Genomic DNA, 18,006 nt, shown 5'->3' with positions numbered 1-18,006 from the left:
TTTTCATCTTCTATGGATAGATATATCTGCGTTTTCAACTTTTATGGGTAGAAATTGTAGTTTACTCTTTTTTCTAAAACAAAATTAGTTATACTGACTTACCTTTTAACAGTTAATACCTTAATGGAATCACCTAGAAGATTTTATTATTTTATATATTTCTATATTTTAGTATAAAAAATATACACAATTAAATTATTCTTTGTCTTAATCTTCTTATCAATTTATAGTTTTATTATAGTATTAGAATTCTACTCGTGGATAAAACAGCCAATTTAAATCGTCAATTTTATTTCCTCACCTTTTTCTCCAACGATGGATGATTAGCTTTTCAATTTAGTTCAGGATCCCACCAATTTCTACTATATTTATCCTATTAAAAATCCTACTTCAGTTTTTATTACCTCTATTTTAATAGGAAGTAATTAATATTCATAGAGTAGAGCATTCATTATAGCTATTATTTCTAAGAATAAACATGTATTTTTTATCGGTTCTATCTCATCTTCTATTCCTGATGATCCTCTTTTTTCAGTCTAGAAACGTTGCAACAACATGATTTTGTTTTGGATATTTCATTCTCTGTCCCTCTTTATTATTTGAAGTGTCATCTGTTTTGCCATTAACTCCTCTGTTTGGACAGACTTAAAAGAACGTTTTGCTCATAGCGATCTTCTTCGCATTGTTGAGTTGCAAGAAGAAGTTTATATACTCAAGCAGGATAATTTGTTCGTTACTAAATTTTATACATATCTGAAGTTTCTCTAGGAGAAACTTATCAATTCTTGCCCTCTACCAGTTTGTCCCTGTTTAGTAGCATCTCACAGATAACAGGATTTCATAATCTGATTTTTCAAGGGATTGGATAAATTGTTCTCGGTGGTTTGATCTCAAGTGCTTCTTCTCGACCCCTTATCCCTGGTAACCTAAGTCTTCGACTTAGTCATCCAACACGAATGACAGCTATAGGCTGTCGTGCGATATTCTCGATGATCTTCACTCCATCTCTTTCGTCATTGATGCACGGCGTCCTCCATAAGGTCGCGGACGCAGTCGCAGCATATTCTTTTCTGGCGTGGGTCACGGTGGTCCTTTGAAGCTCTGCACATATTGCGGTCGCGGTAGCCACACAGTTGAAGTATGCTATTCGAAACACAGTAACCGTTGGGGCACCCGCGTCCTCTCGGCCGTCTAAGGTTTCATGACTATGTTTCATTTTATGCAAATGTGGTCATCATCACTGATTCTTCAGTTGCTACTCCAGCCCTAGTTCAAGAAGAAATGACAATCTAGCAGTTCACTTCAAACCCAGTTTTGGATCTTTCATCAACCCAATAATAAACTTTCATAACATTTCTAAAAAAGGCCGAGTCTCACTTATCATAATGTAGAGATAAAATTACTCTATCTTTTTCCAAAGATAATAGGCCATCTAATCAAAATAGATTTTTGTCAAATTCAAGTATTCATTACCTTTGTTCTTTAAACACATTTTCTATCTTAAATAATTTTATCAATCGAAACATTTTCTTAAATTCTTTGATTATTGATTCTGGTACCACAGACCATATTGCATCAGATTTATCTTGGTTTATTTTATTACAAAATCTCCCCTATCATTGTTCACTTACCAAATAACACTTAAGTTACTGCTTCATATAAAGGTTTCGTGCAATTTTTTTCTCCTTAATCCTTATTCGAGAACGATTGATTTGGGTAGAAAGAGGGAGTGATTATATGTTCTTGAAAACACCTTTATTTATAATCCATCAATTTTGCACTCTATTCATACAATCCAAACAAATTCACCGATTACATCCTCCAACTTATGACACTTTCGTTTGAGTTATTTTTGTGGACAAATGGTCAATTATTTACACATAGATAATTTTTTTTATTTTTATGCATCATGATGAAACTTGTCATATTTGTCATTTTTCTAAGAAAATAAAACTTTCTTTCTCTCAAAGTTTTACCAAAGCAAGTGCTAATGTTGATCTATTATATTTTGATATATGGTCATATGGAGACTGTTTCGGCAAAATTCTATTCATAATCATAAATATTTTTTTACTATAGCCGATGATTTTAGTCGTTTTACTTGGGTTGTTTTATTAAGGGATAAGTACTTTTTTCGTCCCCAAGGTCTAGGGTCAAAATCAATTTCGTCCCTAACCTTTTTTTGTTATTAAAATCATCCTTAATCTTTACAAACACATTAAAATTGTCCTTCCCCCAATTACGAAAATTTTTGGACACATTTGCCCCTGGAGTTGTTACCGGTAGTTGAACCACATAATGGTATAGAAAATTAAGTTTTATTGTTAATTAAAAACCTCACCCCCAAACGAGAAGCACAAAGCGTCTGCTAGGGTTAGGGTTCGAGTGCAGCAATGGCGTCGAAGAGCTCAAGGTCGTCTCGGAGCAGGGGGTCTGAGCAGAAGAGGGGGATTCTTTGTGGGCATGGAGAGAGACCAGTGTTGCGAGTTTTGGGAACCAAAGAAAACCCAGGTCGCCGATTTTGGGGCTGCGTCTACTATGAGGTGAGTTCATATTTTATTGTTCTCAGCTGATCGCAAAGTTTTGTTTCTGAGCACTGAGTATGGTGGGCTCATGTAGGTTAATGATGAATGTCAGTTTTTTTGTTGGGCAGACCCAGAAGCTGGAAGCAAAGATCCGCATGTTGCAAGGTTGAAGAGGAAAGTTGTAGCCCTGAAGGCAGACGTGAAGGCATCTGAGTGGAAGTTGAAGGTTGCTGCAGTGTTCTGCTTGGTTGGCAAGGTTGGTTGTTTATGTTGCTGGCTGCAAGTTTTGTTGAACCACAACCAGGGTTTACCATGTTTGGTGCCTCTAAAACTGGGTTGATGAAAGTTTGGTAGAAAATAGGGCACTTTTAGTTAGTTTGTACTTAGGCATTGAAGTCTACTTTATGTAATTAAAAAATTACTACTGTGGCTGGATAGTTATTTGGTATTGAAATTGGTTCTTGTAGGTGAGTATATGTGTATGTAAGTGATGGTGTTGTGTCTGTAATTTCACAAGAAATTGGCAATGAAAGTGGAAATGGTTGAGATGAAATATGACTGAATATTTGTGTCTGTTTTACTAATGCATAACATGTAGTATAGAGTACTTGCACAACATCAGAATGAAAGTAGAAACAGATAAACCAACACATAACCATGTGACTTCATTCATTAACAAGCCAAGGGTAATAGTCTTAAAGCATTCATGAAACCAGATGACACTTGGACTTATATCAAAACAGCAGTAATTCTGTTCACTTTTACACAACCTTAGGCATAAAGAGTATGTAATAATTTCCAATCAAAATGAAATCTCACAACCATACAGTATGATCAAACTGGATCTACATTAACAAGCTAACATCTTAAATAGTTAGTAAACATTGTTAAAGTTTTCCCCATTCCCTTGGAGGCAGTTTTGCTATCAGCCTCAATTTCCTTGGAGAAACATGTAGTGCAATGTTGTGAGTGAAGGAGACCTTGTTCATAATTGGTTGGCTTGAGCTGGATGCACCCTTCTCCTTGGTAGCTGGTGGTGGTTGGGTTGAGCTTCTGATGGGCTTCATGTTGGGCCTTCGTTGGGGAGTAGCTGTTGGTATTGTATTGGGCCTAGTTGCATGTGTTATGGGCTTGGGGATGAGCTGGGAATGGGATGACTTGGACCTGGTTATGGGGGTTGAGCTGGTGGCTGGTTGGGGCTGTGATGATGAATTTCCTTGTGCTTTGGACCTCTTCCTCCCTCTGGTAGCAGATTGCATAGTAGGTTTCAAAATTGACCTCTTCCTTCCTCTAGTATCTATCTTGGCAGCAGTTTGTTTAGGTGGTTGGGCCTGCAATACACCAAGAAAGAGACAGATAAGCCCTAATATACATATGGAAAACATTGCAATAAACCCTAACAGTCATTAAAAGAACTGAGCTTACAGGGAGGGGTGGATTGTTGCACCTTCCTCTCTTGTGACCTGCTGCACCACACTTTGAACACCTCTGTATCTGTCCCCTCCTAGACAAGTGTGTCTGGCATCTATCCTCTGATTCATTAGGTCCTCTTTTCCTTTTCTTTACTGGTCTGTGGCTAGGATTCCAATAAGGTGGTGGCATGACATCATCGAAGTTAGTGTGCTCCCACAGATCTGGGCCATTGAGAAGGTTGATTACGGATTCATAACACTTGACGTAGGCATCTCTCTTGTAGCAGTCATCCACATACGAATCCAATTCAAGACCCTTGAAGTTTATACAACTGATTGTATGTGTGCAAGGAATTCCACTTAGCTGCCATTTCCTACATGAACACTCACGAAGAGACAAATCAATAGCATATTTGCTCAACCCATTGACAACCTCATAAGTTTGTGCAGCAGACCAGTAAGGCCTCCACTCACTGGCTGCCCTTCCTCTTCTCTCTATCTTTTTCCTAATTCGAGGTAAAATTGTTCCATTGAACTTTTTAATTCCTTCTTTATTAACAGCCCATCTACTCATAAGGTACACCCTAATTTCTTCTAGCATAGTAATGATGGGCTTCTCCCTAGACTCTAATATTGCCCCATTAAAGCTTTCACACATATTATTTACAAGAGTATCACATTTGGAATGGAAGTTAAACCTGGACCTGCTCCAGAATCTAGGAGGAATAGAGTTGAGATGCTTGTGAGCCTCTACATTTACCCCTCGGACCACTGCCATTTCTCTCTCCCAATCCTTCCAGTGTGTAGCTTTAGCACATCTCCACATCAGTTGCTTCAATTGCAGTCCAGAGAACTTTTTTCTGAAGTTGCTGTAGAGATGCCGAACGCAAAACCTGTGATCTACAACTGGGATCACCTCATCAAAAGTTGGCAGTAACCCCTACCAAAAGGAGGTAAGTATGCATAATATTAAGTTCATATTAAGTTAAATGAGGAAGCTAATATTAAGTTATAATCTCATACTGTTGAGTATGCATAAGTATGTTAAATGAGGAATGTATTTCAATTTCACACAAAATCATTTACCTTTTGCTGATCAGACATGAAGGTTGCCCTGCCAATTGTCTCAGACCCAAAATCATCAATTAGCAGCTTCAGGAATCAAGTCCAGCTATCTTACGTTTCTGACTCCACAACGGCATAGGCAATCGGGAGCATTTGATCATTCGGGTCCCAACCTATAGCAGTCAACAGCTGCCCCCCTTGAGGTGTTTTCAGAAAGCAGCCATCTAACCCAATGAACTTCTTACATTGCAGAAAGCTTTTTTTGCAAGCATCTAGGCATACATAAAGTCTTTGAAATATGCAATAGTTGTTCAAAGATGAGTGTTGTTGCTCATGCTCAAAGTCAGGGACATCTGTACCTTCAGAGTCACTGAGGATCCTGGATTAGAACGGAGCAACTCATAGCAGTAATCACCAATCCTCTTGTACTGCTTCGTATACTCTCCCTGTATGTCATCCAACGCCGCTTGCCTTGACCTAGCTGCCATTGAAGTTGTAACTGTCAGATTCCACTTTCTTTGTGCCTTGTTCACCAATTCCTTGATCTTAACCCTTGGATTATGTTCCACCTTCTTCTTAAAAGCCCTACTCAGCCACGAAGTATGCATTATCCCAACCCTATGAGACTGGCCACAAGTATGCTTAAGGTTCATGGATCGAAGCTGCCAAGTTGCTTCCTCTTTCATCTTAGTAGCATATAACCAGAAAGGACAACCAGGCTGACAAACAGCCCTCACTCTAACCAAATCAAGCTTCGCATACCTGAGTCCCCTTCTCGTTTGTACTGCATACGATGTCACAATATCCTTAAATTCCTCTCTTGAAGCAAAAACTGTTCCCACGTCCCACTTGTAACTATTCATGTCTTTACAATCCTTATGAATTGGATAACTCCTTGCCTCATTCTTATCTTCCCCTTGTCCTTCCTCATCATCTGAACCAACACCAACCTCATACTCCAAGTCCACTTCATCGCTATTAAAGCCTTCCCCATCACTAAAATCGCCATTCATAACCCCTTTGCCTTTATCAACCCTCTTACTACCCTTGGCACTTGTATCTTCCTCAAATCCACTCTCATCATCATATTCCTCATCACTATCTGTAAAATGAATGCCGTCTGCACTATCACCCTCAGGATCAGACAGAATAAACTCCTCATCATCGCTGTCATCATCGCTATTTGTCTCAACCCGTTCATTTTCAGCTCCCACATCTGTATCTAACTTATCTCCTTCATTGCCTTGTTGTACATCATCATTTTCCATCTCTTGAACTTTTTCACCCTCATAAACCACCAACTCATTACCCGGATTCTGCTCTGTTTGGCCTCCAACATCAATAAACCCAGCTTCAGGAAATTCTTCTACATCCTCAATCACATGCACCACAAACACCTCAACATGACCCCTCAAGTTCACTATTCTGCACATCTTAAGTGCATCTTTATCCGTAGCAAATAATTTCAGGGCCTTCTCTAACTATTGACTAGCTGGATCCTTATACCACAGAGCTGAAATGTTCTCTCTGGTGTATCTGAACTACCTCAGCTCCGCATATGCCTAAAATAAATACTAGCAATCACTATCAACATCTTCTATAACTGTCTTTTCTCCCCCTAAATACCACAACGACCCTTCCTCATAACCAAATCGACCCCCATGGTAAACAGTCAGAGTAAAGCTTCCCATTTCTTAAAGACACAAGAAAAACCAAATCAAACCCTCGCAATACTATTATTACACAAATGCTGCATACATACCTCAATGTCGATGACAATGCCGGACCGACCTCCTTCCTCACCGTAGCTAGCGACCTCCAAATGCAGTTCAGATACTCCTCCGATGAAGACACACCACAGCTAGGGCATTATTGAACATGAAACATCACCTTCGAATGTGTGTAATGGCAAATGAGATAGTAAATGACTTTCGCGGGAATGAAAAACGAAGCGTTATAGACCTCAGGGACAAATGTGTCCAGAAATTTTCATAATTGGGGGAAGGACGATTTTAATGTGTTTGTAAAAATTGAGGATGATTTTAATAACAAAAAAAGGTTAGGGACGAAAAAAGTACTTATCCCTTTTATTAAAATAAAAAGGAGAAGTACAAAATCATGAAAAGAATTTTATCAACTTAGTTGAAAGACAATTAACTCTAAAATTAAATGCAATTATTCATAAAATGGACTAGAATTTCTTTTACATGATTTTTACTCTTCCAAAGACATAATTTCATCAATGCAGTTGTGTTGAAACCCACAACAAAATGGTGGAGTCGAACACAAGCACCGACATACTTTAAATATAGCCCTTGTTTTTATGTTTCAATCTAATTTATCTTTTTTATTTTGGTCTTATATTGTTAATCATGCTGTTTATTTGCTTAATCGGATTTCTTCTTCTGTAATTAATTTCAAAATATCATTTGAGGTTTTATTTACTCATTTCCCAAATTATCATCGTTATTCTGAATGAGTTTGCTTATCTCCAATATATCTCTTTGATTATTTGTTCGATTCCTCTCTCACCTACGCAAATTCCTCTTTCTCAAAGTATCAATATCCTTTATTTTCATTCATGTCTTTTTTTTCTCTTTCACCTACACATAATTAGTCTCTTTTATCTATACAGTCTGATATTGAGCCACAATCTTTTAAAGACATCAATACCCACTCTAATTGGTACAAAGCTATGAAAAATGAGTTAGATACTCTTGAATTGAACAAAATCTGGTGTATTGCAGGTGTTAAGCAGTTGGCTATAAAAGAGTATATCACATCAAACACAAGATTGATGGTTTAGTTGATTGGTATAATGCACGTCTTGTGGCTAAGAAATTACCCAAATTGAAGATGTTGCTTTTTTTGAAAAGGTTCTCTCCTGCTATTAAATCTTCCACCATTAGATTGGTTTTGGCTTTGGCATCTTTAAAGCATTGGCCTATATCAGTTAGATGTCAATAATGCTTTCTTACATAAGGATCTTTTTGAAAAAGTTTACATGACTTTACCATCCAGGATTATATCTCCTTGACTAAATTGATGTTGAAAGTTATTGACGTCATTGTACGGTTTACGACAATCAAGTCGTATATAGTATGACAAACTTTCTAATCTTTTGCTATCTCATGAATATCAACAGACCTTATATGATTATAACTTATTTGTAAATTAACTGGTGCTGAAATCTATATTCTTCTAGTTTATATTGATGATATTGTTTACTGGTAATTTTATTTTTGAATTTATTGCCATTAAGTCTTATTCTACACTAACACTTTCGCATTAAATACTTGGATCTGTTGAAATATTTTTTGGATATTGAAGTTGCTCAATCGGTAAAAGGGATTTGTTTATTTGAGAGAAAATATTATCTTGATCTTTTAGAAGATTATGATTTATTAGGTGCCAAACCTATCTTTGTTCTCATAGATAGTGCATTAGTGCCACAAAATATATCAAGACAATAGTCTCTTGCTATATGATCCTTTTGTTTATCATCATTTGGTTGGACGGCTTATCTCTATCACCACTACAGGACCAAACATCATGTATGCCACTCAACAATTAAGACAATTTATGGTATCTCTTATTAAATCTCATCCTAAAACTGCCAAGCGTGTGTTAAGAAATATCCTTGGCAAAGGAATTTTCTTCCCAAAAGAATCTGAAATTCAAATCCTTGGATTTAGTGAGTCCGATTGGATAAGATGTCCTGATACTCGAAGATCATTGGCTGGTTATTGTTTTTTTGGGTAATTCTTTGATTTCTTAAAAAACTAAAAAACAAATCATTATTGTCCGATCATTCATCGAAATCGAATATCATACTCTTGCTAGTACAACTTGTGAGCTTCAATGGTACATATTCTGCATATATCTCTCATTCGTCCACCAATTTTGTATTGTGATAATCAAAGCGTTATTCACATCTCGGTTAATCCAATTTTTCATGAACGGACTAAATACCTAGAAGTTGATCATTTAGTTCGCCAAAAAGTTCAAGTTGGAGTGATAAAAATTTTTTTGGATAGTTAGCAGACATATTTATCAAGCCTTTATCTCTTCAACCTTTTCACCTCAATCTTTCCAAACTCAATGTTCTTAACATTTTTTACCCTCCAACTTATAGGAACATATTAAACTATCTTTCTTTTTGTACCTATGACAATACCAAAGAAAAATCACAACTGTCTATACACAAATAAATTTAGCCCAACAAATAGAATAAATTTCTTTGTTAAATCTTTTTATATTTCTGCTAAAAACAAAATTAGTTATACTGACTCACTTTTTGATAACTAATGGAATCACCTAGAAGATTTAATTGTTTTAGAATTTTAGCCCTTTTGTATTCATAGTCAATTTTGTATATATAAATAGCATTGTTTTCTATATTTCAATATAAAGAATATTCACAATTAAATTATTCTTTGAGTTTGTTTCCATGAACTTTTAATAAGAATTTTTTTTCAAATAATATTTTTTAAAATAATTTAAAAAAAAAGTAAAATTAATTTTATATTTGGATATTTTATACAAAATTTTTTTTTATATATCAATTATATTTGAATATAATAATATAAAAATAATTTATTTATTTATTTATTATGTGAATTTTTTTAAAAAAAATCTTTTTAAAAAAGGTGTAAATGGTAATTTTTTAAAAAATGTGTTTTTTTTAAATTTTTTTATTTTTAATTTTTTATTATTAAAAATTTATTAAATACGTTAAAAAATAACAAAAAAATATTTTTTTTTTCATTCAAAAAATTGTTATTTTCTATCAACTTAAAGACATTCCAACCAACACTATTTTTTTTTAATCCTTTTGTCTATTTCAAGTTTTATTACTTATATTAATATAAAGCATGAAGAATGATGAATGATTTGGAAATCAAAGGAAGTGGTACCAGAAACATAGGCCATCTACTGAAGTATTTAATGCACAACATGAAAGTGTTTCCGGATCCCATGAAGCAATCTCGTGTCTGTGAGGCAACTCACGCCATGACAAGAAGGACGGAGACATGTTTACTTGTATTTTTTCTGCATATGCCATTGCCGGCAGATATTTTAAGACTTTGGAATTAGCTTTAACCATGACCATTTTATCTCGTTTCCGATCAATACAAAATGTCACAGTCACGGACGCAGACATTAACAAAAAGAGAAAAAAATAAATTAAATAATAATAGTGTGTTGATCGTCTCCTCATCCAATATGAAAAAGAGCTATGCAAGAATTAAAAATTACTTAGCAAAAAGGAAGGAATATCTTTCTAGGCTTTTAGAAATTAGAAAAGTTCAAGAGCTTATAATTCGTATTAATTGTCACGGGAAAGTGACTGACGACATATTATTCATCAATCCAATCCACCTAATAATAAAGTATTAATAAAAAAATAATGTGAAAATGCATGTTCGAAATAGGACGCAATCATCATCTTAACCATATCCGGATCATTATTCCAAAAAAAAAAAAAAATCGGGATCATCAGAATCCTCGCTTTGCGTGCCACGCTCCTTACATTTCTATCATTTTCTTTTCCATTATATAATTTTTATTCACTTTCCTGAGGGAAAAAAAACGCCAGAAGAAGAAGAAGGAAAAAAAAAAAAAGAAAAAGAAAAAGAAAAAAAAAATAGAGTCGTTCTCTTTTCCTTTGTGTGTAAGCTCTGAGTTTAAGCTTTCGCGTTAATGGATTCAGCTCCTGCTCAACGTCGTCTCAAAGCCATCCATGGTCACCTAGTCTCCGCCGCGGATTCTCCCACCGCCCACCTCCGACAGAACCCCACCGCCGGAGAGTTCTTCTCTGGTACAACCCTTCTCTCGCTCTCTCTGTCTTTCTCTATGAGTTTCTCTTTGTGATGATTGTTGCAGTGGAAAATTAGTTGCGGCCAAGGGTAGTGCAAAACTATAAATGGGAGATCCAGCTCTGAATTATTTTTTATCATTTATTTCCCCTTTATTGATGAATATGATTTGCGCTTCTTCATTGAATACACTGAGAATATGGGCAATTCAGTGTGTTGTTGACTTGGTCTTGCTGGCTTCAGTGGGATTTTTTTTTCTTTCTTTCCAGAAATATTTTCGGTGAAATGACAATTCACTGTTTAGTGATACTAGAAATTGGTAGAGTTCTGAATTCTGTTTGGAATTCTGGTGTACCTCTGTATTATAGCTTATTTATGATTTTGAATCTGAATTTCCTGCTTGGTGTTGTTAATGAACCAAATAGTCAAAGAAGATAATGAATAGTATTGCACATTTTTCTCCGTCTATGTTTCTTCTGAACTTTATTTGGATCCATTTACCTTCTATTGGTGACAATCACAGGAGCCAATACTCGAATTGCTAACCACTTGCTGTCACTTATTAATTGTATGAACTATGACTTGAGACAGGGCAGAGCTGACTAATTATATGATCATTGTTGCTTTGATCATGTTACTGAAAGTGGATTACATTAATAATACTGATATTTGTAGGGCTTTTGTCAGAACTATGAAACTTTTATATCCATTTCTTCAAATTAGTCTTTCATTTGCATGGCTTGTTATTGTTATTATACTATCTTGCTATGCTTCTATGTTCTTTGTCAACCATATTGTTAATGTTACTAGTTCTAATCTTTACTTGGGAGCAGAACAGGGGTACAGTGTTGTATTACCAGAGAAATTGCGGACAGGAAAGTGGAATGTGTATAGGTATATCCCTTCCAATGCACTTGGTCTACTTTAATCTAAATCGTTCTGAACCATTATTCAGATTCTTTTTATTCTCTTTTCTTTTGTTTTCTATATGGGGTGCAGATCCTCACGTTCTCCTCTCAAGCTAGTGAGCAGATTCCCTGATCATCCTGAAATTGGTACACTGCATGATAATTTCGTGTGAGAATTACTCTTTTTTTTCCTCTGCAAATTTCAATTTCAACTCCATTTGCTGGATGAGTGCTACTAATGGACAATACTTTAAGGGGAATATGTTTTTGTATGCCTAAGACATTGATTTATATTTTATCGAAATGTTCAATCATAGGCGTTCAGTTGACACTTTTCGAGACTATAAGTATCTGGGAACCCGAAACCGTGTTGATGGAACAGTTGGGGAGTAAGCAGCTCAATTATTTATCCATTATGCTTTCTTGTCCTTCTTTTCTTTTATAATAAAACTTATTTATGAACTTCTCATCATTTCCACTCTTATTCCACTGTCAAGGTACAAGTGGATGACTTTTGGAGAAGCAGGTACTGCACGGTCAGCTATAGGCTCTGGTTTGATTTATTATGGAATTCCAAAGGTTAATTCTATAATATAGTCATGAACAATTATTTATTTCAATACTTGGCATATATTATTACCTAACCACTGGTACGTGCATTTCCAGGGAGCTTGCGTTGGCATATACTTTATTAATAGACCGGAGTGGCTCATTGTTGACCATGCTTGCGCTGCATATTCATACATATCAGTGCCTTTATATGATACTCTTGGTTTGTTGATTCTATCTATTAGGCAGCATTATTTCTTTCATAATGACCTTGGATTAATCTTCATATATAACAGCAATGAATTTTTTGCTCGATAGGTCCTGATGCTGTCAGGTATATTGTTAATCATGCTGCTGTGCAAGTAATATTTTGTGTGTCTCAAACATTAAATTCGGTATGTATTGTGACCTTCAACTTAGTAAAGTATGTGTTTTTTGCTGTGCTTGTCAATTGTATTTTACCATAAGTTCTCTTGTGAAACTTAAGTATTTGTCACCCCACCTTGCAGTTGCTGAGCTTCTTGTCAGAGATTCCAAGTGTACGACTAATTGTGGTAGGTATTATATACGATTAATTTTTCTGTTAAATTAAATCTGCATTGTTTATCCATGATGCTCAATTATTATGCAGGTAGTTGGAGGCATTGATGGTCATATTCCATCACTTCCATCATCAACTGGAGTTCAGGTTGTAACATATTCAAATCTACTAAATCAGGTAACTTTTTTTTTTTTTGGGTCCAAGAATATGATTATCTAGAGTTAATACTTCGTAGTCTACTATTTGCTTCTATGGAGTAATTAGGAAGTGTCACTTATGTTCTGTCTTGCTTTCTCTCTTTTAATTTACCTACCCACCACATAATCCTTTTCTTTTTATTATTTTTTATTTTATAAAAGAAACACAAAATATTTCTTTTTACTATTTTTTCTTTGCACTAACATGGTGATTGTAGTTTCTTACCACCATCTGTAGTTGCTAATGATTTATAATTTATTTATGCAACAAGCATCATTTATGATTTCATTGCTAAGTACTTGTTACCACTTGCCTTTTTCTGCCTTGGATGTAGGGAAGCAGTAATCTTCAGCCCTTTAGCCCACCAAAACCTGATGATGTTGCAACTATTTGCTATACAAGTGGTACAACTGGAACCCCAAAGGTGAGTAGGTTCTTGCCAAATTACTATTTTTTGTTTATGGTAGATGTTGTGTGCATGAAATGCTTTCCTCGGTAGTGGTCACTTTATAGAACATTCTTCATTTATCTTTCTGCTAAACGGATTCTCTTCAGGGGGCTGTCTTGACCCATGCAAACTTCATTGCAAATGTTGCTGGGACCACTATGGATGAAAAATTTGGCCCTTCTGATGTGTGAGTTCATTTTGAATGCCTACCTCATATTGTACAGTAGTTATTGTCATATTTTGGCTCATAAAATATTCTAAATGTTCTTGCTCTGGATTCCTTTTGATTTTCAGTTATATATCATATCTCCCTTTAGCACACATTTATGAGCGGACAAACCAAGTCATGATAGTGCATTTTGGCATTGCAGTGGGATTCTACCAGGGGGTATGAATCTTGAACAAATTCCCTTCCTTTCATTTTGCTTATGTTTTACCGACTTATTCACACTACACTTAGTGAGATGTTATGCCGTTCTAAATGAATTTTGCATGAATAACACTCTTTTGAGTTCAACTGAAATGGGTAGAAGATCCATGAAACCTGAAAAAAGAAAGATATTGTTCTAAATGGTTCTACCATCTTACTAAAAAGTTTGGTTTTTGAATCTTGAAAGGCCAGTGACATTAATTTTTCCAAGTAGTTGACTCCTCTTGGTGCGGTGAGGATTGTTTGTTTTGTCTACACTATAATGTAACTATTTGATATTTGTAAACCGAAGGTCCTATGGTTTCGGTAGATGCTAGATTTTTCTTTATTTATTACTTTTAAAGAGAGAGAGAGAGAGAGAGAGAGAGAGAGAGATTAGCCAACTTTCTTTTTTTCTTTTCCGCTCATTACCTGACTCACGTATTTGTATCATGCAGGATAATTTGAAACTAATGGATGATCTAGCTGCTCTCAGGCCTACTATCTTCTGCAGTGTCCCTCGGTTGTATAATAGAATATATGCTGGGTAGAGTATCAAACTGTAGTTTTTAAACTGTTAACAGGCTTTTGGTGTATTCGATGTGACTTAATGATATTCACTTGTACGGTTTTGCTGTAGTATTCTTAATGCTGTTAAAACATCTGGTGTTCTGAGGGAAAGGCTATTTAATGCTGCATATAATGCTAAAAGGCAAGCATTATTGAATGGTAAAGTTCATTATGTAAACCTTATTTTGTACAGTATGCATTTATATAGTTATTGTTCCTCATGTGTTTATTATATTACGTAATTGATTCCCATCATGTTCTTAAGATTGATCTTAATAATTCATCCCTCTCTCAAACTGAACCCCTGGAAGCAGATGTCTTATGGGTATTTATTTGTGTAGCTGTTTTTGTTCTACCGAGAGGTGGGGAAAAAACCTTACTTTCAAATTCCATCTGTTTCAGGTAAGAACCCTTCTCCAATGTGGGACAGATTAGTTTTCAACAAGATAAAGGCAAAGCTTGGAGGACGAGTTCGCCTTATGGTATCAGGTGCCTCACCTTTATCACCTGATATCATGGAGTTTCTAAAGATGTAAGTTCTTGTATAAAATCGGTATGCATTGCTACAGAGGATTATCCTTCATTTCTTTTATTTTATCATTTTAAAAAAATTCCTAGTCCAATGGTCTTTCACAACTACTTCACAGTTGCTTTGGTGGTCGGGTGACTGAAGGATATGGAATGACTGAGACTTCTTGTGTTATAAGCTGCATTGATGAAGGCGACAACCTTGGTGGTCATGTTGGATCTCCCAATCCAGCCTGTGGTGAGTAAATGATGAGTTTCATGATTGGGATTTGAGCACCGCTCCCTTCCCACTGCCAGTTCAAAAGAATAAAAATTGAAGTCATCTAGTTCATAAATATTAAGTTTATGTTGGCTGTTGCTTGAAGTGCCATGCCAAGTACTAAGAGTTTGTTCTTTTTGTTTCAGAGGTAAAACTCGTGGATGTGCCAGAAATGAACTATACATCTGATGATCAGCCCTATCCACGTGGTGAAATTTGTGTTAGGGGTCCAATTATTTTTCAAGGTTATTACAAAGATGAAGCTCAGACGTAACTCCCTTTCCTGTTCTGTGGTTCTTATGAGTCAAATTTTATTTATTCTATCTGAAAGATACCTCATATTGGATCAAATTGATCAGGAGGGAAGTCATTGATGAAGAGGGGTGGCTCCATACTGGAGATATTGGGACATGGTTACCTGGAGGTCGTCTCAAAATTATTGATAGGTGAGGTATTATCATTCCAGGCATAATGGGTAAATTTATGTGCTGACCTGTTAAATTCCTTGGCACAAGTATCCTCTGTTCTATAAGTAGGCTTCAGTAATAATCTTGGTGCAAACATGCTATCTTCAGTTTTTGTCCAATATGTCCTATCATGTAAAATTGGCAACTCTTTCTTGATTTACATTTGTTAATTTTGTTAACCATGCAAATCAAAACCTTGCATTTCTGTGTAGGAAGAAGAATATCTTTAAGTTGGCACAAGGCGAGTACATTGCACCAGAGAAGATTGAAAACGTATATGTCAAATGCAAGTTTGTTGCTCAGTGCTTTGTATATGGTAGGGGAATTGTCATACAAATTCGACAAGCACACATGCGTAGTCCTCTTTTGCTGTCTTATTTTCTCCTTTCCTTCATGATGCTTCCTTTTCCTTTTGTAGGTGATAGCCTAAACTCTTCTTTGGTAGCTGTTGTCGCGGTGGATCCTGATGTATTGAAAGCATGGGCTGCTTCGGAAGGCATCACGGTACTTCAATTTTTCCTAGAAAACGAACTTTCGATATCTGAACTTTGAAGAGGAATTGATAACCCTGTTTTGCATGCATTGTGCAATTTTTCACAATTCATGAATCATGCTAGCTGAGTGACTGTGTTCTTGTCCTCTATTTGAGCAAGCTGTTAATGTTATAGTAGGGAGACCAAGCACAGTTATTCAGTTTGAGAATTGAATCTTATGAGATGGATGGATATTTTCTTTCGCAGATATCATACGTAGCAGATAAAACCTTCTCTCAAAACCATGCAACTAACTATACTTTTCTAAGGTTTAAAATTTGGGATGGTTATTATGCCAGTGCCTATCCTTGTATAGGGAGGCCTTATTTTTCTGAAAAAATGGTAGTTAATGCTATGTTGCCAGCGTGTGTTGTTTTGAAAACAAGAAGCAAGGATCCTTCTATGAAATTTACTATAGTTCCTTTTCATTTTTGTATCACTGCATGCTGATTTTAAAATGCAATATCTTATGATAACGTGGTTTTATTGGCTTGGTTGCAGTATAATGATATATCACAACTTTGTAATGATCCAAGAGCGAGGGCTGCTGTCTTGGCGGACATGGATGCTGTCGGACAAGAAGCTCAAGTATGTTACTAAATGTTTTGTTAAGGTTACGTTACTTGTTCATTACACCCCATTGTTAATAATATTAAATATTACTATCTTAATTTGATGCCTTTCAGCTTAGAGGTTTTGAATTTGTAAAAGCTGTGACTTTGGTGCCTGAACCATTCACAATGGAGAACGATCTGCTGACTCCTACATTCAAGGCAAGTGTTGAAGTCTCTGAGATTTCCTGATTGTCATTTCAGCAAGCTTCAAACATTATGTTTGTGACAATAAATGATGCCTAACTAATTTGCCTCTGAATTTTCTCAGATTAAGAGACCTCAAGCGAAGGAGTACTTTGCAAAAGCAATATCTGATATGTACAGTGAGCTCTCAAAAACTGATCCTAATCAGAAGACATTGTGATGCTGAAGGCCCTATAGTAGACAAAAGAAGACGCATCATCAAGTGGCCCTCATCAGAAGCTTCCTCAAGCATTACCCTCATAAAAATATCCTATCTTGGAGGATGACATTTTAGACGCATCTTATAAGAAAGATCCCAAGGATACTTCTGTACTGGTATCGTCTCAAATAATAATGCCTAAATCAGATGAACATTCATAGGTTTCTTTTTGTCCTTTTCTTTTGATAAATGAACATTCATAGTATTCACTCTATCCATCTAGTGGAATATACAAATGGAATAAGGCTCAATTGTTGATGTATTTACTTACTGTTCTTTCGGCATTATTATTTTTTACAATAAGATATTAAGATGCGTTATTTTTATTTTTTGCGGCGATTCCTCATCAGTCATCACTATTCATTTCATTTGATTCCATAGCGACAGTTTAGATTTGAGAATGCCCGAGAAATACTAATAAGTAATAGCCAGTGAGAGTGAACTCAAGTTTTCCTAGTACTAATAGGCTAATAATACCTTTGACCTTTGGTTCCATAATCGAGTAGAAATAGGTCCACTGAGCTAGGCGAATGAAACTTGGTCCTGAAATGCCGGGGTTCGAACATTTTTGGCTTGTGTGGGCCAGCTGGCCAGTTATAATTAAGTCCTGAAATGCCGGGGTTCGAACATTTTTGGCTTGTGTGGGCCAGCTGGCCAGTTATAATTAAGATGCATCACAAAATGGCTATTCTTGGTTTAGAAAAATGTTATTTATACATCAAATATGCTTAACACTTGCATAAAGATATATTCTTTTT

At 35.8% G+C, this 18,006-nt stretch overlaps 1 protein-coding gene across 2 annotated transcripts; it reads left to right on the top strand.

The window, feature by feature from the left end:
• Nucleotides 1-10,365: 10,365 nt before the first annotated feature.
• On the top strand, nucleotides 10,366-17,574 carry LOC112749884 (long chain acyl-CoA synthetase 6, peroxisomal). 2 transcript variants are annotated; one of them, XM_072218828.1, is made up of 23 exons: nucleotides 10,366-10,823; nucleotides 11,655-11,715; nucleotides 11,821-11,898; nucleotides 12,047-12,118; nucleotides 12,227-12,308; nucleotides 12,396-12,501; nucleotides 12,597-12,673; nucleotides 12,788-12,836; nucleotides 12,914-12,996; nucleotides 13,352-13,441; nucleotides 13,573-13,652; nucleotides 13,760-13,853; nucleotides 14,333-14,421; nucleotides 14,515-14,603; nucleotides 14,847-14,976; nucleotides 15,092-15,210; nucleotides 15,378-15,501; nucleotides 15,591-15,677; nucleotides 15,911-16,014; nucleotides 16,117-16,202; nucleotides 16,733-16,819; nucleotides 16,918-17,004; nucleotides 17,114-17,574. In XM_072218828.1, exons 1-23 carry the CDS (start codon nucleotides 10,706-10,708, stop codon nucleotides 17,207-17,209), a joined length of 2,088 nt encoding a protein of 695 aa, XP_072074929.1. In that variant the 5' UTR covers nucleotides 10,366-10,705; the 3' UTR covers nucleotides 17,210-17,574. The 2 variants fall into 2 exon arrangements, with proteins under 2 accessions (XP_072074929.1, XP_072074930.1); XM_072218829.1 differs by having other exon boundaries at nucleotides 10,431-10,823; nucleotides 12,055-12,118.
• Nucleotides 17,575-18,006: the final 432 nt, after the last annotated feature.

Source organism: Arachis hypogaea, chromosome 15 (assembly GCF_003086295.3).
Source record: "Arachis hypogaea cultivar Tifrunner chromosome 15, arahy.Tifrunner.gnm2.J5K5, whole genome shotgun sequence".
NCBI classification, from domain to species: Eukaryota; Viridiplantae; Streptophyta; class Magnoliopsida; order Fabales; family Fabaceae; genus Arachis; species Arachis hypogaea.
Note: the sequence above shows the minus strand (reverse complement) of the source record. Positions and strands in the feature narration are given on the sequence as shown.